Here is a 23,620-nt window from a genome sequence, read left to right on the forward strand (position 1 = left end):
CAAGGCAGTGACACCAAACTGTGGATCACAGTCCTTTGAAGTGGTGTGATCTAATGCACTATGATTATGAGGCCCAAGATGCTTGTGCCCTGCTTCAAATGACCTGGCTGGCTCCATTCAGCCAGTGAATGAGGCCGAGTCTGGTGTATGCTGATCAGTGCAGCAGAAGGCTGCTGTAGCCTCTCCTTTTTAGGTGCGTGGGAAGCTCACGCTAATGGACTGTGCCACTGACGATAGTGAATGGGGTCGCTCTCTGGCCAAAGGACACCAAGCGCACATTGTGTCAGTGACCCAAGTTACTTGCTGTAACCTGGGTCTGGCGCTAGGCAAGTGTCTGTGTTCAACATGGGTAGACACCAGCTCAAATTAAGCACTGGTGAAGAAGGCAGGAAAAATCAGTCTTTTCTTTTTCGATTATGAATTTCTACAGGAATCACTGTCATGGTATCCTAGTTGTAATAACCCAAATGTCTAGTGGCCCGGTCTCTGCTGCTACAGTAGCTTGATGGTGAAAAAGGAAGCCATTTTAAATTCCTGTTCACTATACAAAAGCTATAAAATGGTCTAGATAAAGTGTTTTGGTTTCAACATGTAGGACATGCTTCATCCTTATTCCTTGATTCTTTTTGGAATGGGTAGTTGTGCTTTTTATTGCAAAAATTGTCAGAGGAAGAAGGGGCTTTGTGGTGACAGCAGCCGTCCTTTCAAATTCACTTCCAACAACATTTCTGTCCATCAGTGATTACCTTCATTGCCCATAAGCAGCTCAAAGCATGGCTGTTATATAATGATAATTAATCCTACATTTAAATTGCGGTTCAGGCTAACATTCATGAGGCTACCATGATAGTGGAGAAGTACTTTCGGCAACATGATTCTATTTTTGTTTCACAAGCTTTTTTGATGTGTGGCCCATAGAAAGTTAGTATGACTCCTGATATTGGAAGCCTGCATATGGCCAGGACTGACATTTGAAGAAACCACTCTAGGTAGTCACCAGATAGCTTCAGTGACTTGGCAGTCGTGGCTGCTGAACTTTGTGAATAAGGATACTTTCTATGGTGTGGTGAGGCGAGAAACCAACATGGAACCCCACCTCATCAGTCACTAGAACTCTTCAGCTGTGTGGTTTTTGATTTTGCAACTATGTGGTTTTGGACTTTGGTACTAGTTACAATTTGTCAGGTCTTGAGTAATGATTCACTTGACTTGGAGATGTAGGCTTTTGTTTTGCTTTTTCAGTGTGTGCCATCAATTAAATGCCCTTTTCATTTCTGGATGTTGTAGTCTCTGCCTCTCTGTACACTTGCACAGTTTGTAGCTTCTCTCCACTGGATAAACTCTACTCTGGCAGAATAGAATGGTCTTCTAATCAAAGACTTTCAAAAAGCGGATAAAAATGCTGGGTGTTCACTTGATGATGATGATGATGATGATGATGATGTGCTCAAGTCTGATTGCCAGCCAGCTTTTACAGTCAGTGTTGTAAAATACTGGCTTTTTCAACAACCCATTCACCTTTAATTTCTAGAAAGCAGAGCCTGCCCAAACCTAATGAATTTCGGATTCCTAAGTTGATGGACTGCATCAGGTCCAGTATGCGGGCCCGTTCTAAACCTACAAATAACTACAGAATAGGCCAGTGTGTCATAATGTACTCCATAAGGTACACAGAAAATGCTCACACCCATTTAACACTGTTAGATTGAAGGCATACCTACATTGTCTGCTTCAACAAGCTTTGACAGAATCTTTCAATACTGGAACCTACCATCCTCTACCCCAAAAAGCTGCCGCCCCCTCAATGCTGAAGTATCTTTGACATCGACGCTGAACTATGGGTTTCAGTCTTGAGACCAGAGAGCTTGTTTTGAGCTTGAAAGTCTCCTGCCTTATGGGGCAGTTGGTAGAAAAAAATACCAATTGTTCTTTTCAGGAGGCCAGAGGCTTTGCCATTATTTCCGTGAAACTCACCCAGAAAGGCAAAGAGGTTCATAATGACTAAAACAAACAGTATGATGTAGATCCTACCACTGTTCCATAGCCTTCCTTGCTGCAGACAGGAGGATCCCCACTACAATTAAGGTTGTGTGGCACAGATATTCTAGGAATGCTTAAGATTGCTTCTTCTTGCAAAGATATAGTGATATTTGCTGTGCGATTTGCTTTTAGTTGGGTGGGTTCATATTCTGCTTTGTTGTAGAGAGGCAGGCAGAGGAGGGTAGGTCCAGGGAGAATGCCCCGCAGATATCACTTTTTCCCGTAACCATGCTGGGAACCTCTGCCTTGCCTAAGGGTTAATTCTCTCCAGAGTATCTGGAGGAATCTACCCCACTGCATCCATTCAGGTGCAGTATATTTAACGCTCTAGTGGCCCCCATAATTTTGAGGGTGACCTAACATATAGGGTAGAATTCATTCATTCTGGTCTTGATGAAATGCCTATTGACCCTCCTGGACACAAAGGCATGAAATGTATTGAGTCAAGGGACCACTATCCAATAAATACGTCAATGGTTCCTTCAGACTATTTTACTCTCACTCCTGTCACCACCCTATTTGTTTAAACAAACCCTTACACGGACTCCTCTAACAGCATCTATTGATCAAAAGATCTCCAATGAAGAGCCGCCATGCCCATCCGGCATTGCAGCGCCGGCTTGACGAGGAGCACCCTTTGATGAAGCATGGTGTGTGAGGGCATTAAGATCTGACAACTCTGATCCCCACGCTTGGTCCTGGGATTCCACCAGACTTGGGGTCTAATTTTGCCCTAAAGAGGAACTCCGCCAGTTGAAGTGTTGTTGTAGAGATCAGCACAACTCTATGGTGTACAGCTAGTAGACTAAGAATGACATTTCTGCACCCTGAAGGAAGTGCTCACAACGTGGCCTTTCAGCAGGGAATCCACAACTGGCTCTGTCCATAAATGGATCTATGAGGACCAGGATGTGAAGGATGTTTAGCCATACACCAAATGATTCAATGTTCATATGTGGTACCTGGCTCTGTTATTGTAATTGCATAAAGGACGCACTCTGGTATGCTGCAACCATTAAAGGTCCCCTGCAGGTCAAAAAGAGTAAAAGCACAGTATGTTGCAGAAAAAAGATGGTCATTCTGGCAGTCTCATAGTGGCCCACACCAATGCCTCAGCCTTCCTCAATCATGTTGGCCTTCACCAGTGGGAAATGATTGAAGAACTGCTTCAGCAATAGCTAGTGAAGTGGTGAATGTATTTCAACATGTGCTTACTGCCTCTAGACAATGCACCTAACTTGGTGATATGAGCATCTTGGCAGATCACCCAGCCAATTCTTACACATGACAAGCAAATATGTGTTCGAGGTATATGAGCTGCAGATTGTACACTTCGCATTAGATCGCCACCTGGTGTTGGGCTCGGATGATTGCATGTTGTTGTCGTATTGGAAGAAGTCTTTGTAGTCCCGAGATAGGCGATTCCTCCCTTGGACGATAGTGCGCATGGGCATCGGCTCCATCCTTAGATTGTGTTTTTCCGCTACTGGGTTCGGATGAAAGTTTTCCGCTCCGGCTAGAAATATACTTTCCCAGCACTTCGAAGCGCAAAAAACTTCCCAAAACTCTCCAAACTAATTTCGATACCGACTAACATCGTCTCGACTCCATCAACTCGATTCCGGTTGTCGACACGGGCCGTTGGGCCTATCCACGCCGTGAGGCCTACACCTCATGGAAAGGACGCCATTCAAAAGATGCCCCGGGTTTGGACCAAAGTTCCCACGCAGTGACCATCACGAGCTCTGCAATCTCTGCTTATCGCCAGAACACGACAAATCCAGCTGTACAGCCTGCGCGTCCTTTAGATCCAAGAAAACCATCAGAGATCAGTGGGCCCGTCGACACGACATGCAGAGATCAGCTCCGGAACCGGTGGACATCTTCGACGAGGAGGTTCCGCTCGTACCTGAAGAAGATTCCGATGATCTCCAAATCGTATCAGAGGCAGACAACTCAGATGACTCCATACCATCGGGTCAGCGCGTGAGTACTACTGCCCCTGCACCACACACAGCACCCAGACCGAAGGGGCCCAGTCACGACTGAAAAAACACTTCGACAGCCCCGCCATCGAGTCAGGCTCCGAAGAAAATAAGTAAGCCTCCCGGTAGCTCAGTACCGAGCAGCCGCACGTGCTGATCCCACCAGCTCCTTCGGCACCGCGACTGAAAGAAGTCTCGGCTCCGAAACCGTCGACTTCTAAAGACAAGGGTACGAAGCCAGCGTCCGACGCCTCGAAGCCGAAGAGACCAGCTTCCACTCCGAAGACACAGTCTTCGGTGACGAAACTGATAAGGCCTGATTCCGACGTGTCAAAGCCCTAGAAACAGCATACAACACCGAAAACAACACCTTTGGTGCCGAAAACTACGCCAAAGGACACTGTAACAACTCCTAAGGCTAAAGACAAACAGCAACATCGTCCGGTACCGAAAAAATCGGCACTGACAAAGGTTCCACAAGGAGAAGAACTTTTTCAGCCAGATCCTCTGCAAAAGAAGATCTACAATGACCCAAAAACAGGTCATGTGTCCACTACACCACACAAGAAAAGGAAGGCAGATGAAACACCCACACCTGTGGTTCCTGCCAAGAAGAAGGTCTCTGCCACATTCCCTATGCATCCTTCTTCACCTATACTTCCTTCTCCTTCATCTCCTGTTCCTCCTAACAATTTACCACAGATGTCTCCTTCACATTTTCCTCCTTTATCCTCACACTCACCTCAAAATGATGATGGGTATAGTTTAGGAAGAGGGATAGGCACAGATGAGCCTTTGCCATTCCCTATGGATGATACAGACTGGGAGTACCCAAACCCACAGGATACACCAGATATTCCTGACCCACAGTCATACGCATCAAAACCTTCTCCCCCAGAGGATAACATTGGTTTTGGGCATTTACCATGGGGTCACTATGCATTCTGATGAGGCAGAGGCAGAGGAAGATTTTCTATTAGACACATTTGAACAATCGCAAAGATCTGTTCAAATTCTTCCTATGATCAAAGGGGTAATTAAATATGCTCCAGAAATTTTTAAAGATCCTTACGTACTAGGATTTTTAACCCTAGAATTGAGAAAAAATATAGGCCTGCACCTGCAGATCCAACCTACATTAAAGGACAACTACCATTAGATTCACTAGTTGTGTCAAATGCTATGAAGAGAGCAAACGCACAAACTTCCGGCGAGGCACCCCCACCGGACAAAGAATCCAAGGTCATAGATGCCTCAGGCAAAAGAATAGCTGCGCAAGCTACCAACATATGGCGTATAGCTAATACACAAGCCCTCCTTTCCCAATATGATAGGGCTCATTATGATTAGTTAGAGAAACTGCTAGAACATCTACCTGACCAATATAAAACACAGGCAAATGATCTTATACAAGAAGGCAAGCTTATTTCTAAAGCCTCAATCAAGTGCGCACTAGATGTAGCAGATACTGCATCTAGAGCTGTAAATACTAGTGTCGTACTTCGAAGACATGCGTGGCTACATATTTCAGGGTTTAAACAAGAAGTACAAACCACCATTTTAAATCAACCATTTAATCAAAACCAATTATTTGGACCAGAAGTCAACACAGCACTTGAAAAAATGAAGAAGGATACAGACACTGCCAAATCTATGGGAGCTTTACAGTCCACACAAACTAGAGGTTCCTTTCGTCGCTCCTTCCATAGAGGGGGCTCCAAACAATCTGGTGCAGACAATACAACGTCCTTCAAATCCAACACACAAACATCCTCTAACAAGGGATATTTTAGAGGAGGATATAGAGGGAATAACAACAAAGGAAGAGGTCGGGGTAACAACAGTAATCAAACCTCATCCGCCACAAAACAGTGACTTCCCTCTGCTCCCCCAACAGCATTCCACTTCTGTGGGGGCAGATTAACGCAATTCCTGCCTGTCTGGACTCCATCACAACAGACAGATTATCCAGTATGGCTACTGCCTAGAACTTACAGCAACCCCTCCACACATACCGCCCAGGCAATGTCCAATGTCTACAGAACACCTTACTCTGCTCAAACAAGAAGTTCTGTCACTTCTACAAAAGGACGCAATACAAATAGTTCCTTTACAAGAGCAAGGAACAGGGGTTTACTCGCTGTATTGTCTAATTCCCAAGAAGGACTGGACACTAAGACCAATTCTTGACCTCAGGCCCCTCGATCAGTACATACAATCAGATCATTTTCATATGATCACTTTACAACAAGTGCTCCCACTGCTGCAACAAGGCGATTTCCTCACAACACTAGACCTGAAGGACGCCTACTTTCACATTCCTATACATCCTGCTCACAGAAAGTATCTAAGGTTTGTACTATCAGTTCAAAGTCCTTCCATTCGGAGTGACAACAGCACCACGAGTATTCACAAAGTGCCTAGCCATAGTAGCAGCACATCTCAGGAAACAACAAATACATGGCTTCCCTTATCTAGACGATTGGCTCATAAAAGCCAAGACATCCAATCACTGTGTTCAACACACACAGCGGACAATTCAAACATTGCACGACTTAGGGTTCACAATCAATTATGCCAAGTCGCACATGCAGCCCTCTCACATACATCAGTATCTAGGGGCTACAATAAACACGTCTACGGCTCTAGCGTATCCCAGTCCAGCAAGGATACAGAGCATTCAAGCCTTAGACACAGCCTTTCAACAGCAACAATCTCTGCAAGCCAGAGTGTTCATGAGACTAATAGGCATGATGGCATCTTGCATCTTCATAGTACCATATGCAAGATTACAGATGCGTCCGTTACAGGAATGTCTAGCACAACAGTAGAGCCAGGCTCAAGGTCAACTAACAGACCTGGTGTTGGTAGACAGCCGCCGCACACATCGCTCTCTGCAGTGGTGGAACACCAAAAACTTGACAAAAGGGCGGCCGTTCCTCGAACCTGTTCCACAACTAGTGCTCACAGCAGATGCATCCCTAACAGGATGGGGAGCCCATCTTCTACATCCTACAACTCAAGGACAATGGAACAGTCAACAAAAATTGTTCCATATCAACCATCTAGAGCTGCTAGCAATATTCTTCGCACTCAAAACTTTCCAAGTACTAGTGCAGAACAAAGCTGTCTTGATCCAGACAAACAACATGACAGCCATGTATTATATACAAAAACAGGGGGGGACACACACTCTACAACTGTCCCAGCTCGCACAGAACATTTGGAGATGGGCGATTCCACAGAACATATATCTGTTGGCAGAGCACCCTCCAGGAGTTCACAATCAGATAGAAGATCTGTTGAGTCGGCAGACACAACAAATTCACAAATGGGAACTACATCCGCAGGTTCTTCAACCATTCTTTCGCAAGTGGGGTCATCCAGACATAGATCTGCCACACATGAAAACTCAAAATGCCCAACCTCCGCCACCAGGTTTCCACACCCGCTGTCCAAGGGCAATGTGATATGGATGAACTGGCCCGGCAGATTTGCGTACGCTTTTCCGCCACTACCACTGATACCATTAGTAGTACGCAAGCTCAGACAACAGTCTCTCAAACTAATCCTAGTAGCTCCCACATGGGCACGTCAACCGTGGTTCACCACACTGCTAGAACTATCTCTAGTTCCACACCAAAAGCTACGACTGACTCATCCCTGCTAATGCAGAACCATGGAGACATCCAACATCCAGACCCAAATCAACTGAATTTGGCGATTTGGCTCCTGAAGTCTTAGAGTTTGGTTATCTTAACCTACCACCAGACTGTATGAACATTATTAAAGAGGCCAGGAGACCTACTACCAGAGCTTGCTATGCTGCTAAATGGAAAAGATTTGCCATTTACTGCAACAATAATCAAATTGATCCCCTGGATGCTTCCATCCAGAATATCATTTGTTACCTTTTACATATACAAAGGTGTAACTTGGCATATTCATCCATACGCCTACACCTTGCAGCAATTGAGGCATATTTCCAAAATAGACCACATCTGTCTCTTTTCAGAGTGCCTGCATTTATGGAAGGATTAAAAAGAATTATCCCTCTCCAGCATGGAACCCAAACGTTGTTCTTACAAGACTCGTGGGACCCTATTTTGAGCCTTTACATAAGTGTGAACTGCAATTCCTCACGTGGAAAACAGCTTTCCTTATTGCCATTACCTCTCTTAGAAGAGTAAGTGAAATACATGCATTTACAATAAAAGAACCATTTTTACAACTACATCGTAACAAAGTGGTTTGAAGAACTAATCCAAAATTCCTTCCAAAAGTCATAACTCCTTTTCATTTAAACCAATCTGTAAAGTTACCTGTGTTTTTTCAAAACCCAGACTCTGTGGCAGAAAGGGCTCTACACACATTAGATGTTAAAAGAGCTCTTCTCTACTATATAGATAGGAGTAAGTCTTTTAGGAAAACATACCAACTGTTTGTGTCTTTCTCTCCACCTCATAAAGGCAACCCCATCTCTAAATGTGGGATTGCAAGGTGGATTGTAAAATGTATACAAATATGCTATCAAAAAGCAAAACGTACATTAACAGTTCCTCCTAGAGCGCACTCAACACGCAAACTAGGAGCCTCTATGGCTTTCTTAGGAAACATCACCCTAGAGGACATATGCAAAGCAGCAACATGGTCTAGAACACACACCTTCACTAAACACTACTGTGTTGATGTGCAAGCCAAGCAGCAAGCTGCAGTAGGCCAAGCTGTCCTTAAAAAAAAACTTTCAAACCACTGCAAGAGATACAGGTGACCACCGCTAGGGGAGACACTGCTGCACAATCGATGCGAAGTGTACAATCTGCAGCTCATATGCCTCGAACGGAAAATGGTACTTACCAGTATGCATCTGTTCTTGGCATGTAGAGCTGCAGAGTTGTACACGCCCTCCCGCCTCCCCGGGACCTGTATCTGTTCCAGTTTTATCTTACTTAGATGCACACGCATGGACATCTATTATTTTTTTTTCTTTTTTTTCTTTTTTTTTTCTTTACTGCTACTAACTCCATCCTTCCCCTTCATGGCGAAAAACAATCTAAGGATGGAGCCGATGCCCATGCGCACTATCGTCCAAGGGAGGAGTCACCTATCTTGTGACTACAAAGACTTCTTCCAAGACGACAACAACATGAAATCATCCGAGCCCAACACCAGGTGGCGATCTAATGCTAAGTGTACAACTCTGCAGTTCTACATGCCAAGAACAGATGCATACTGGTAAGTATCATTTTCCTTCCTCATGGTACAGAAATGCATGTAATATAATTTCTGACCTCTTACTCCCATCTCTTGGCCTTCACACTCCCTCATGACCGGTCCCACTCAATAAACCTTTTTATTGATGGATATGAACGTTACTGCCATCCATCACAAGATGTCGCCCATCACTCAACACAAGTCAGAGTTGCTAAACATTTAAAAAGTAAGTTGTATTTGAAAGTGCTATGCCTCCTGAAATGCCAGGCACAGAAGATGGAGAAAAACAAACCTCCAAACTGGCCATTTAAACCTTTAATACTCATAACACCTTCTTTCTGGCAAGCAAATACTGAGACAACAAGTAAAGAACTCTTCAGGATGGGTGAATGGCAAGATGTCCAAGATGATGGATGCAAAATGAAAGCACTCCTGAACAATTACCCTCCAAGCCCTGCAATATTCTGCTTAATTCTAACAACAATTCTGACAACATAGGAGGTTGGTTCTAGGCCCAGTGAGACCCTACTGGCACATCTTGGTGAATGTTTGGGCCTAGCTTCCAACCCTTCTCTATTGATTGGGGCTGTAAGCAGTGACCCAAGACTGCCTTGAGGGGTGCTGACACCATGAGCTGGGATACTTTGAAGATGTCGGTTGATAGAAGCTGGAGTGGTGATCAGGGGGTGTCTGCCTTGGACCCCGCAGACTTCATATGCTGCGGGCTTCCTGCACACCATTAAGGCCACACAGCATTAAGGCGACCATGAAAATGGATTCGTTCATCTGGAGGCAGAGAGGACCTGAACCTCGGAGGGTGGGAGACAGTACAGAATTATGTATGTGTGCCTGCTAACGCAGGAGTGCATGTCTCGTAGCCCAACCAGAGACTCCATTCTATATAGTATTTGCTAACTGTGGTACTAAAATGTGAACTGGAGAAGCGCTTGTAGGGGTTGTACTTAATATGGTGCTTGTGTTGTAATCTCTAGATAGTAACAACACATTACTAGATCTTAACAAACCACTATGATGTCATTGTGACAGCAGCATGTTAAATTTGAAATGCTAAAGGTTATTTCCTCTGTTGACCGTGGGAACTGAAGACATATAAACACAGCTGCTGTGTCTGTTTCTGGTAGCATAACAAACACAAGATTAGTGGGAAAGAGGTTAAGCCTGGCTTATTTGAGTAGTTGTTGGCTATGCTTTACTCAGTTTCCTGGTGCAGGAAAACTATTATTCTTGCCTTGTGATGTGATGATACAGCTCTGGAGATGTACACTTTTCCCACAATACTTAGGCTCTATCTTTAGACCAGGTTAATTGAACCCGATAAGTTGGAAACACTAAGTTAATGATCTGAATATGCAGTACCCTTTGCGTGAAGCGTACATGCACTAATGTAGATAAATACCTTGGTATAGTTGCTGATGGCCACTGAATGTCTGCTGATAACTTCGAGGTACCTGCATGTCTGCTAACCCTGGGCGTCTGAATCGGCTACGCCCACGGAGTAGGCGTAGTGTTGCCTTCTACGCATTTTGCGTAGACAGCGTAGCCGGCAACATTACGCCCACTCCGTGTGCGTAGCCGAGTCGGCCGCCACCCGCCTCCCTCCCGCCCTCCCCTACATACATTATTTAAACAACTAACCTTAATAAAACAATTTTAAAGCACTTACCGTGTCCGGTGTTCGCCTGGGGCTCCCTTCTTGGAATAGCGTCCCTTCCTGGATACCAATGCGCGGCCGCCCGCGCATGCGCATTGGTATCCAGGACGGGACGCTATTCCAAGAAGGGAGCCCCGGACGAGCCCCGGACACGGTAAGTGCTTTAAAATTGTTTTATTAAGGTTAGTTGCTTAAATAACTTATGTAGGGGAGAGCGGGAGGGAGGTGCGTAGTGGGGCTACGCGGAGTGCGGGAGTGGGCGTAGCTTCTCGCCCATTCCGCGTAGCTCCGCGGAGCCCCACTACGCCCACTACGCCCAGGGTTAATGTCTGCATTGCATAAACGTAGGAAGAGAACATGCTTTGAAGACGGTTGATCACTGCCACAGAGATTCACATGCTCTTTTAATAAATTAAATACATCGTTTTAAGACTCAAATAACATTGATTTGTTTATTGACTATTTGATGACTGCCCTTGATTAATTTATTCATTGAAAATCCTTGTTGTATTTGTGTTTTTAGTCGAAAAATATATGTTGCCGCAAGAAATGCAGATAACAACAAGCATACACATATAAACCTGATAGAAATTAAGTTAACTGACCGCAAAAAGCACAGGAAACCTAAAACCTAGCCAGCAGTGAGCAAAACAAAAATTGTTGATGTTAACCTTGCTAGTTGCTTCGTAGTTTATATTAACTACGGTTTTTGAGCGCAGTGCTTTTATTTCATACCATGTTTGTGCCTGTTTCTATTTATGCTCTTTTTGTTTCTGGTTTTCCACACTCTGTGAAGTGAATGAGCCAGAAATTGGTAGGTTAATCTCATTAATTTATATTTACTTGAATCAAAGCTGCCCTAAGGCTAATTTCACACTACCCCTCAATGCACCTTGTCGGGTTCACCCCTCCTGTTCATTTACCGCCTTTGCATCTCTTCCTGTACAGATACCAATGGGGATGGGGTTCTGGATGAGCAGGAGCTCGAGGCGCTCTTCACTAAGGAGGTAAGGTGAAAAAGTCAATTTGTTCTGGTTGCGCTTACCTCTTATGCACTGATTACTCAGAGGAAATATGTGCCCTTTGTGTCTATTCTGTAGAACTATGGTCCCATTTCGTGAAGTTCTACTTTGCTTACCCTGCCAGGTCTATCCTGACCTCAAGTGTCCCATGTGTATCCCCAAACAAAGGGATCTTGTAGACCAAATGGGAAACAAGAGCAAGGGGTATGGGACCATTAGCTAGGCCCTACTGCTGAAGAGGGACTGACTTGTAGGCCCCTTTCAGTAGCCAGTTCTTCTAATTGTGGAGGCAGACCTTCAGTAATTTTTCTCTGGGTGGGTATTTACCCTCTTTCCATATCGAAGGAATTCTAGCTCATCGCAAAGCAAAACGGTCTATAGAAGCTTTAGCTCCGAAAGTATGTTCAGGTACTATAGCGATACTGAAATGATGCATTAAATGCAATGGAGTCTCTTTTTATTAGGCTTGGAGTAGTGGAGCTTCAAAAGTATAAAAGCTGATGAGCTTATAGAATAAATATGACCTCTCTTCTCTCAGCCGTCCCCTGCAGTACCCTTGTATTGCCCTCCCAGGTGTGGTCTTTAGGCCTATAACTTTCGAGTATTTTATTGAACAATCAGGAGTGAAGTAAAATTGAGTTTGTGGTTTTATTATCTCAGTTTCATTCTGTTTTTGAGCTGAATCTGTAGCAGTAAGAGGCTTTTCCTGACTTTGCATCTTAACCCCTTCAAGCCTAGGTATGGGACATCTGATGCCATTAGAAGCTATTCAGCAAATGCTTGTCATTTTATGAATATATAAAGATCGACATGGATAGCTGGACCCCACCACACTAAGTTAGACTTCCAAGTTTCTCCTTGGTTTTTTTCTTCATCTTGTTGAGAGGGTAAAAATGTGTTCGAGGCATATGAGCTGCAGATTGTATATTTAGCAATAGATCGCCACCTGGTGTTGGGCTCGGATGATTGCAGGTTGTTGTTGTCTTCTTGAAAGAAGTCTTTGTAGTCACCAGATAGGTAACTCCTCCCTTGGACAATACTGCGCATGGTCATCGACTCCATCCTCAGATTGTTTTTTCCCGCCACTGGGTTTGGATGAAAGTTTTCCGCTCCGGCTAGAAAACACTTTTCTGCATTTTCGAAGCGTGAAACTTTAAATAAACTTCTTCGACATCGAACAGACATTCGACATCACCAGCTACATCCCGGTGCGTCGACGCGGGCCGTTGGGCCTATCGGCGCCGTACGGCCTACGCCTCATGGACAGAACTCTAATCAAAAGATGCCCGGTATGTCGAGCAAAATTCCCTCATAAGCGACCATCACGAGGTTTGCAACCTCTGTTCGGGATCGGAGGGCCCGTCGACACAAGATGAGGAGATCAGCACCAGAGGCCATCTTTGAGAAGGAGATCGTCGAAGAAGACGTCTCCGCGGATGAAGATCCGATCAAAGATATCTCTGAGGACGAGGCTCCACTCGTCGCCGAGGAAGACTCGCCTGATCTCCAGATCATATCGGGGGCAGAGGACTCTGACGATTCGATTCCATCTCGACAACCCGTGAGTGCCCCTGCACGACACACACTACCCAAAACAAAGGCAACGGTGAGCACTCCGCTCATGGGGCCCAGTCGAGACCGAAATTTACCCTCCAACGCCCCGCCTTCGGGCTCGGCTCCGAGGAAACAGACTATGCCTTCTGGTGCCTCGGCACCAAAAAAACCACATGTGCCAAATCCACCTCCTCCATTGGCACCGAAACATCCTTCGACACTGAAGGACTCGTCGACACCGAAGCCAAAACGCCCTTCGGTGCCCAGAGACAAAGACCCTTCGGCACCAAAAGACACATCGGTGCCGAAGCCAAAGACAGTACCGGACCCGAAAGCTTCCACTCTTAAACCTTCCGGTTCCAAAAACAAAGAAGGGAAGCCAGATTCCGGCGCCGCAGGCCCAGCAAAACCTGTCTCCACGCTGAAACTGCCAATATCGGTACCAAAGACTCCAGATAAACCTAAGCCACCTTCGGCACCGAAAGAATTGCCACAGGACTCAATCACTCCTCCTAAGGCAAAAAACACTAAGCAACCTCTATCAGCACCGAAAAAATTGACGCCGAAGATGATTATACAGGAGGAAGATCTGTTTAGACCAGATCCTAGACAGAAAAAAGTCCATATTAACCCAAAAACTGGACATGAGGAAGCAAGTACTTACAAAAAAAGGCCAGCAGACACACCACTTACACCTGTGGTTCCTGCCAAAAAGGATTGTGCAACTTCTCCAATGCACCCTTCCTCTCCTGTTAATCCATATACTGAACCTATAACTTCTCCTATCCAATCTCCTGCATCATCACACCACACTGACGAGGAGTATGATTTGGGTGGGGGGGGGGGGATGATGAACCAGAGCCACATACATACCCTTTAGATGAGGATATCAACCCAGAATATCCCAAGGAAGACGATGCATATAATTTTGCACCAAACAATGCACCAGACATCCCTGATCCTCAGTACTACCCAACAAAACCCTCCCCTCCAGAGGATAGTATTGGGTTTAATCATTTACTGAACAGAGCTGCAATTTACCATGGGGTTTCTATGCACTCTGATGCCATTGAGGAGGACTTCTTATTAGACACTTTTGAACAGTCACAAAGGTCTACTCAAATATTACCCATGATCAAAGGAGTCATTAAACATGCTCCAGACATTTTTAAAGATCCAGTAAGGTGTAGAGTGTTAAATCCCAGAATAGAGAAAAAGTACAGACCAGCACCAGCTGATCCAGTATAAATTAAGGGACATCTGCCATTAGACTCTTTGGTAGTGTCAAATGCACGTAAGAGAGCCAATTCTCAAACTTCTGGTGACACACCTCCGCCTGACCAAGAATCCAAGATTATTGATGCGTCAGGGAAAAGAATTGCTGCACAAGCAACAAACATATGGCGCATCGCAAACACACAAGCCTTACTCTCACGATACAACAGGGCTCATTACGACCAACTAGAAAAGTTAATGGAACACCTACCAGATCAATACAAGGATCAGGCAGCAGAGCTCCTACAAGAAGGCAAATTAATATCTAATGCCTCAATTAAATGTGCACTAGATGTAGCTGACACAGCATCCAGAGCAGTTAACACTAGTGTTATTCTCAGACGTCATGCATGGTTACACATTTCAGGTTTCAAACCAGAAGTACAAACTACCATCCTAAACCAGTCCTTCAATCAGAACCAACTGTTCGGGCCGGAAGTAGATAATACACTGGAAAAGATGAAAAAGGACACAGACACTGCTAAGTCTATGGGTGCATTACAATCCACCCAAACTAGAGGTTCTTTTCGCCGCTCCTCTTATAGAGGAGGCTCCAAGCAAACCGGCGCAGATACCACATCATCTTTTAAAACACACACACAAACCTCCTCTAATAAAGGCTACTTTAGAGGAGGATACAGAGGCAATAACAACAAGGGAAGAGGTAGAGGTAATAACAACAACTGCTCCTCTTCCACTCCCAAACAGTGACTTCCCTCTGCCTCCCCTATAGCAACCACTCCTGTAGGGGGAAGACTGTCACAGTTCCTACCTGTCTGGAATTCCATCACAACAGACAAGTGGGTAAGACAAATTATCCAACATGACTACTGCCTAGAACTCACAGCAACCCCCCCAAACATACCACCCAGGCAGCGTCCAATGTCCACAGAACACATAACTCTGCTTCAACAGGAAGTTCTAGCACTCCTAGAAAAAGATGCTATTCAAGTTAGTTCCTCTACAAGGAACAGGAGTCTACTCACTGTACTTGTTAATCCCCAAAAAGGATGGGACACTGAGACCAATTCTCGACCTCAGGCCCCTCAACCATTATATACAATCAGATCATTTTCACATGATCACGTTACAACAAGTACTCCCATTGCTAGAACAGGGAGATTTTCTGTCAACACTAGACCTAAAGGACGCCTACTTTCATGTGCCTATACATCCTGCACACAGGAAGTATCTAAGATTTGTCATACAAGGACAACACTATCCGTTCAAAGTCCTTCCATTCGGGGTCACAACAGCACCAAGAGTGTTTACAAAGTGCTTAGCAGTAGTAGCAGCACATCTCCGAAGGCAACAGATACATGTCTTCCCTTACCTAGACGACTGGCTCATAAAGGCGAGATTGTTCAACCAGTGTGTACAACACACAAAACAAACGATTCAAACATTACACGACTTAGGGTTTACAATAAACTTCACCAAGTCGCACCTAGAGCCTTCGCCAATATCTAGGAGCTACCATAAACACATCAGTAGCTCTAGCGTATCCCAGTCAAGCCAGAATTCAAAGCATTCAGAATTTAGTTTCCCTTTTTCAATGCCAACACTCTCTTCAAGCCAGAGTGTTGATGAAACTAATAGGCATGATGGCGTCTTGCATCTTCATAGTCCCTCACACAAGACTGCAAATGCGCCCACTACGAGAATGTCTAGCACAACAGTGGAATCAGGCTCAAGGTCAGCTCACAGACCTGGTGTTGGTAGACAGCCGTACATATCGCTCTCTGCAATGGTGGAACACCAAAAACTTGACAAAGGGACGGCCGTTCCTAGACCCTATTACACAAATAGTGCTCACGACAGATGCATCCCTCACAGGATGGGGAGCCCATCTCTTGCATTATACCACAGAGGGCCAATGGAACAATCAACAGAAACAGTTACACATCAACCATTTAGAGCTGCTAGCAATTTTCTTAGCACTCAAAACCTTTCAAGTACAAGTACAAAACAAGGCTTTTCTAATCCGGACGGACAATATGACAGCCATGTATTATGTACAAAAACAGCGGGGGACGCACTCTCTGCAACTGTCCCAACTTGCACAGACCGTTTGGAGATGGGCCATCCCTCAAAATATACACCTGACAGTGGATCACCTTCCAGAAATTCACAATCCGATAGCAGATCTGTTGAGTCGTCAGTCACAACAGATTCACAAATGGGAGCTGCACCCACAAGTTCTCCAACCATTCTTCCAAAGGTGGGGGCATCCACAGATAGATCTGTTTGCCACCCACGAGAATGCGAAATGCCCAAGCTTCGCCGCCAGATTTCCACACCCACAATCGGAAGGAAATGCGATTTATAGATGAACTGGTCAGGCAGATTTGCATACGCTTTTCCGCCTCTCCCACTCATTCCACTAGTAGTGCGCAAGCTCAGACAACAGTCTCTCATACTGATACTAGTGGCCCCCACATGGGCACGTCAGCCGTGGTTCACCACACTGCTGGATCTCTCACTGGTTCCACATCAAAAATTACAGCTCACGCCATCCCTGTTAACACAGAACCATGGAGAAATAAGACACCCAGACCCAAACCTACTGAATTTGGCGATCTGGCGCCTGAGATCTTAGAGTTCTGTTACTTAAACCTACCACAAGACTGTATGAACATAATTAAAGAAGCTAGAAGACCCACTACCAGAGCATGTTATGCGGCGAAGTGGAAAAGATTTGCAATATACTGTAACAACAATAACATTGATCCACTGGATGTTTCCATCCAAAATATCATCTGCTACTTTCTACACCTACAAAGGTCCAAATTGGCTTATTCTTCCATACGCCTGCATTTAGCAGCAATTGCAGCCTATTTACAAAATAGACAGCATCTATCTCTCGTTCGAGTACCTGCAATTAAAGCATTTATGGAAGGATTAGAAAGAATAATCCCTCCTAGGTTACCACCTGCACCAGTATGGAACCTAAACGTGGTCCTTGCAAGACTTATGGGTCCCCCTTTTGAGCCTTTACACAAGTGTGAACTGCAATTCCTAACATGGAAAACTGCATTCCTTGTTGCCATCACCTCTCTCAGAAGAGTGAGTGAAATACAAGCTTTCACAATAGAAGAACCATTTTTTCAAATACACCCTGGCAAAGTGGTTCTTAGACCCAATCCAAAATTCCTGCCAAAAGTCATTACTCCTTTTCACCTCAACCAATCAGTAGAGTTGCCAGTGTTTTTTCAAAAAACGGACTCTGTTGCAGAAAGAGCTCTACACACCTTAGATGTTAGAAGAGCTCTACTATACTACACAGACCGGACAAAATCCTTCAGAAAAACAAAACCACTATTTGTATCTTTCTCTCTCTCTCCCACACAAAGGCAATCCCATCTCTAAAGGAGGAATTGCCAGATGGATTGTAAAGTGTATTCAAATATGCTATCAAAAAGCGAAACGTACACTGACCGTTCCTCCTGGAGTGCACTCCACTCGCAAACTAGGAGCCTCTATGGCTTTCTTAGGAAACATACCATTAGAGGACATATTCAAAGCAGCAACATGGTCTACAATACACACCTTCACTAAACACTATTGTGTTGATGTGCAAGCCAAGCAGCAAGCTGCAGTAGGCCAAGCTGTTCTTAAAACACTATTTCAGTATGCTGCAACGGATACAAGCGACCACCGCTAGGGGAGACACTGCTGCACAATCGTTGCTAAATGTACAATCTGCAGCTCATATGCCTCGAACGGAATATGCTACTTACTAGTATGCATCTGATCTTGGCATGTAGAGCTGCAGAGTTGTACATGCCCTCCCGCCTCCCGGGACATGTATACGTTCCAGTACTCATCTTACTTAGATGCACACGCATGGACATCCTTTTCTCTTTTCTTCTACTAACTTCATCATTTCCCATCATGGCGAAAAACAATCTGAGGACGGAGTCGATGACCATGCGCAGTATTGTCCAAGGGAGGAGTCACCTATCTTGTGACTACAAAGACTTCTTCCAAGAAGACAACAACAACCTGCAATCATCCGAGCCCAACACCAGGTGGCGATCTATTGCTAAATGTACAACTCTGCAGCTCTACATGCCAAGAACAGATGCATACTGGTAAGTAGCATATTCATTTTCAATACTGAAATCTGCATGGACATACACTTTTCAAACAAGTGAACCTTTTTTGGGCATTGGATCATTCATAGAGCGACATGGTTGAATTCCCTCCATCCGCCCCCTCCCAATTAGGCTAAAAGTGCCTGGTTACTTTACCTTCCAGTGATGTGAAGTTGCTTTGAACTCCACACTCTCTAGAGACCACCTTAACTCTAATTCCTATTGCATGTTATGCAAAGCCATCCCTGTTTTCGTTAAAATAAATAAAAAGACAAATATTCTCTAAAATTCTGAAATTCCTCTAGAAAAGAAAGCCAAGTCTATCGAACTGCATATAAAGCTTAAAACAAGTTTCGTCATTTTCCACATGTGCAGTGATCTAGTGAAACTTGTGAATTTATGTAGACTGTCCATTATGGAGGACTTGAATTACAAGTAAGCTAGTCTGCTTTTTTGGACATGGAGAAAAGGCTTCTTCTGTGGAATCTATTTAGTGGAGAAGCAGGTGGCATGGACGGAAAATTGCGATTGGGTGGGACACAAATTTGGACAGTGTTCTACCAGCAGAACACTTAACAGAGATGGAATACGAAGAGTGGCGCAACTACTTTACATCTCATTTTAGCTGCCTCCCTGTAAATATCCAGATCAGCAACTACTGTAGTAAGCAGCATCATTAAAGATGCAGATAGCCTGAGAACATTATGTAGAGTTACCTCACCAGTGGGCTCTCAACCCAGAGGTAACAATGTGAGTGTCGCCAAAATCTGGATTACCATCGATTTGATCTGTTTGCATCCAAATAACAGTGAATGGGAAAGGACAAATTATTGGTCATAGGCTGTACTTCTATGACAGAAAAATTCTTTCTGTTCCTTGTAGATATTCTTCAAGTTCCACAGGAGCTCACCATGCAGCATCCTGGAAGCTAAATCTTTCCCCAGTTTGATTGGTTTATCAAACATTGGCAAAGGCTAAGTAGCCCTACTGGCCCAGCCCAATTAAAGCTCTTGTCTGCAAGGAAACATTCAAGCCTCCGTGCCTTCCCCTAATTTCTGAACTTGCTTTTCTGGTGTCTAACTGTTCAACTTCTCAAAATCTGTCCTAAGTACAGGTAGGAACTACATTTGCAACTGGGACAATATAATAGGAACCCGCTCTAATTTGGTTATTGAATGAAAGATGTGCTCTTGGTGTGTTGATATTTTCTTGGCCTTTCTCTGCAGAATCCAGTACTAGGATGCATGTGAATTCCTTTATTCATTAAGCACACTTCTGGATTCTTGTGTTTGTTGTTTGCTGTTGGAAATGGCCCTTTTTGCAGGGTTGTCCCCAAATATTTTGCTGCTTCCTCCTATTTTTTTCCTGACCTGTGTTTGTTCTAGAACTCTGGGCACTTTAACACTGCTGATCAGTACTAAAGTGCATATGTTCTCTGTATAAATTGTTATTGTGATTGGTTCTCCCTGATTAGCTTATTTGATTCACCTGTAGGTTCCTAGTAAAGTGCACTAAGTGTGTCAGGGCTGGTAAATCAAATGCTACTAGTGAGCCTGTAGCACTGGTTGTGCCACCTACATGAGTAGCCCTGAAAAGATGTCTCAGGCCTGCCACCGCAGTGCCTGCGTACAGTTTTGTTAATTGCCATGTCGACTTGGCAAGTGCACCCACTTGCCAGGCCCTAACCTTCCCTTTTCTTACTTATAGCGCACCCCTAATGTAGGCTCAAGGTACCCCCCTGGGCAGGGTGCAGTGTATGTGAAAGGTAGGACATGTACTAGTGTGTGTAATATGTCCTGATCGTGTAATACTGCCAATTTCGTTTTTCACTATTGAAAGGCTATCTTGCCCCATAGGAAGGAATGGGGAATGCTTTGTAACATTTGATAAGCCTATCTTCCCAAAGGGATTAGATGGAAAAATGGAGTTTGGTATCCCTAAACTCAAAAACACATATTTTAAAGATGGTTTTTAAATTGTGTGTTTGAAAATACTACTTTTAGAAAGTGGCTATTTTCTTGTTCAACTGCCCTGTGTGTCTCTGCCTGTTTGTGGATTGTCTGTCTGATTTCAGTGTGACAGAGACAGAGGATGTGCATTCCCTGTAGACAGCCTCTGGAGGGAGGGTTGGGGGGGTTTGAGGTGTGCCTGGCCCTTCCTGGATGACTCAGTCCTGAGCTGAATAGACCCTGGCTGCAAAATGAGTGGTGGAAGTAGATTTACCTTGCACCTGAATGGAGCCTGTCTCCCTTGCACAATGCTGTTTCCACCTCCTGTGGTCATGCTCACCAGTGTAGGCATAACTGGTTTGAACTGGGCTCAGATCCCCTTGCAGAAAGAGAACAAAGACATTTTGGGGGATAAGTATTAGACCCAAAATCCCAGACCTTTTAGATCATTCCTAGAATTCAAGAGGAACCTTTGCCAAGGAGAAGAGCTGGAGAGACTGAGGAGGAGTACTGCCCTTGATGTATGTCTGGGGTTGGCCTCCATACTTATTGCGTGCATTTGTATCCCCCTTACCCTGACTAGAAGCAGGGGTCTCTATTTGGACAAAGGTACCTACCTCTGCCAACTAGAGACTCCCATTTCTAACACTTGCATACTGAAGGGAAGAACAATTTTTAGGGACTCCATTTCTTGTCTTACCTATCCCGGGGACCCCATCTGGTGTGGGACTTAAATACAAATATTTAATGTGTAGCCTCTCCATTGCCACCTCAGTGTCTTCACTGGTTAGTACAAGTTCAAGAGGATGTGGGTCTGCTCACGGCAAGAAGACTGCTAGGGTATTTAAATACTGACACTCAGTTGGTGAAATGTGGATTCCAATGAAGAAGACATTCGAATGATCTGCCCAGGCCCTAAGTGCTATGTTTAGGCTTTTCCACAGACCGCTGGAATGATCTGCTTGGTGACTTATCCATCAATGTCAACTGAGACCATTCCTCAACATCGAGCAAGCCTTCCACCCTTAATATTTAGTCCTTGACCTTCGCTTCAACTTCCTGGACCTCGACTGGGTGCATCTCTGTTTTTTCCTGCAAGAGCTTTCTCTGGATCTCACCTGTAGTGGTTCCTTGGAAAAGGTGGAAGGATCTGTGGTAGAGGGAGCATGTCTCCACATCACTCAGGTTTTGCAAATGTCGCCTCATGCAGCCTAATTTTTTCTCTGAACTTCAGAGCTCTCCTGGACATCTTCAAGCAGAAATCAACAGAAGTATGGGAGATAAGAAGCGGCTAAATTCACAATACAGACAGGATGAGGGCCTGCTTGGGCTTTATTTCTTCCACTAGTGGGGCCCTTCGCAAAAGAAGATGTTTTTTTGTGAATGACGCAATATTTTTCTGTCCCAAAAATGGAAAATGATTTACTCTTGATTGTCTGAATATGTCAAGCAAAGTTGTTTTTTTATAAGTTTGGAAAGATTTTCAAAAGGGAAGAACCTTAAAAAGGTTGAGCTCAGTGCTCCAGGATCTTGTCGGAAGGAAAAGCTAGCCCAACTGCCATTTGCACGACATGATGAGATGCTGGTTCAATACAAGTCCTTAAAGGAGCTGGGATGGGGGCGTGGCTTGCTGCCGACTAAAATGGCCGCAACCTAGAGGAACTCCGCAGGAAGAGTAGATTCCCCTATCAATCCAGCAACTAATCCGAAAAATAATCCTACCTTGAAGACGACCTCATGAAAGCGGAATCTGTGGTGCATTCAGCGATCTAATCTCTGGGCGTGAGCAGCCACCAGAACGCCGGCGGGATCAGGTGGGGCGGCGCGGCCTGCTCATGAGGCTGAAGCAGGGGACTTGCCTGACATCTGGACCCAGCGGGGGGCGCTTAATGGCTGGCCCGGCTACTGCATTGATCGGAGCGGACGGCGTGAAGTGGGAGATGGGCGGCGCTGTCGGGTGCCGACTGAAGATAGCGCCGGCTACCCCCTCCCCTCCCCCCCCCCATGGAATTAGCATCGGACGGCAGGTAGCAGAGGGCCGCCCGCTGTGCAGGCTCCCACTCGATCGCGATTGCCCTGAGGTGCCTGACGAGAGGGGCGGTCGAGCTGCTTTCTTCTGCTGAGGCCTGTGAAGAGTCTGCGCACATCGGGAGGTGAGCGGAGCCCGACTCCAGACGAGGACTGCCCTGGGAGGGGGGGGAGTGAGGTGCGTGAGAAAGCCAAAGCTCCCGCCTGATAAAGAAAAGGCCCGGGAGGCCCAGCAGAGACCCTCCACCAATTCTGGGCCCCACACACAGTTGCCTCCCTCTGAGGCCCTTATTGAGCTCATAGATCCTGGAGGAGGCCCCTGAGGCGTGCAGTGGAGCCCGAGGCAGGACAGAGCCGCAAATAACCTAGCCTCGCAGAGGGGCAGCGGCCCTGAAGGAAACCAGCCGAATCTGCACCCAGAACCCGTGGCCAATCTGACCTGCTGCACAGAACTCTCCTGGACACAGTCACTGCTACGCACATACTGCCTATCTATAGCTGCGAAGTTGCAGCTAGTGGCGACTCGGCCTCGCGGAGTGCCCCCCCAGAGCTAGTGTGCTTCTGGGACGTGCGACCATCGGCCCTCTGCCCCGCTCAGTTACTTGCGCAGCGGAAAAACAGACAGGCCGCGCGTGGAGGAAGGTCCCGCGACTGCGACTACCGGCCGGTGCAAAAATCCCCCGATAAGAATGGGGGGCAGGGGCCCACGCACGACCACCCAGGGCCAACTAGACAAGTATGCATATGCAAGAGATTTCCCGGCGCTGCCGGACCACAAAGAAAC

At 45.5% G+C, this 23,620-nt stretch overlaps 1 protein-coding gene across 2 annotated transcripts in view; it reads left to right on the forward strand.

Moving 5' to 3' along the window:
• Nucleotides 1-23,620, forward strand: part of NUCB1 (nucleobindin 1) — a 137,393-nt gene that overhangs the window by 61,690 nt on the left and 52,083 nt on the right. For both annotated transcript variants that reach the window (XM_078655132.1, XM_078655133.1), the window contains exon 8: nucleotides 11,860-11,918. In XM_078655132.1, coding sequence (XP_078511258.1) covers nucleotides 11,860-11,918 — 59 coding nt within the window. The remainder of the gene's footprint in view (nucleotides 1-11,859; nucleotides 11,919-23,620) is intronic.

Source organism: Lissotriton helveticus, chromosome 7 (genome assembly GCF_964261635.1).
Source record: "Lissotriton helveticus chromosome 7, aLisHel1.1, whole genome shotgun sequence".
Classification (NCBI taxonomy): domain Eukaryota; kingdom Metazoa; phylum Chordata; class Amphibia; order Caudata; family Salamandridae; genus Lissotriton; species Lissotriton helveticus.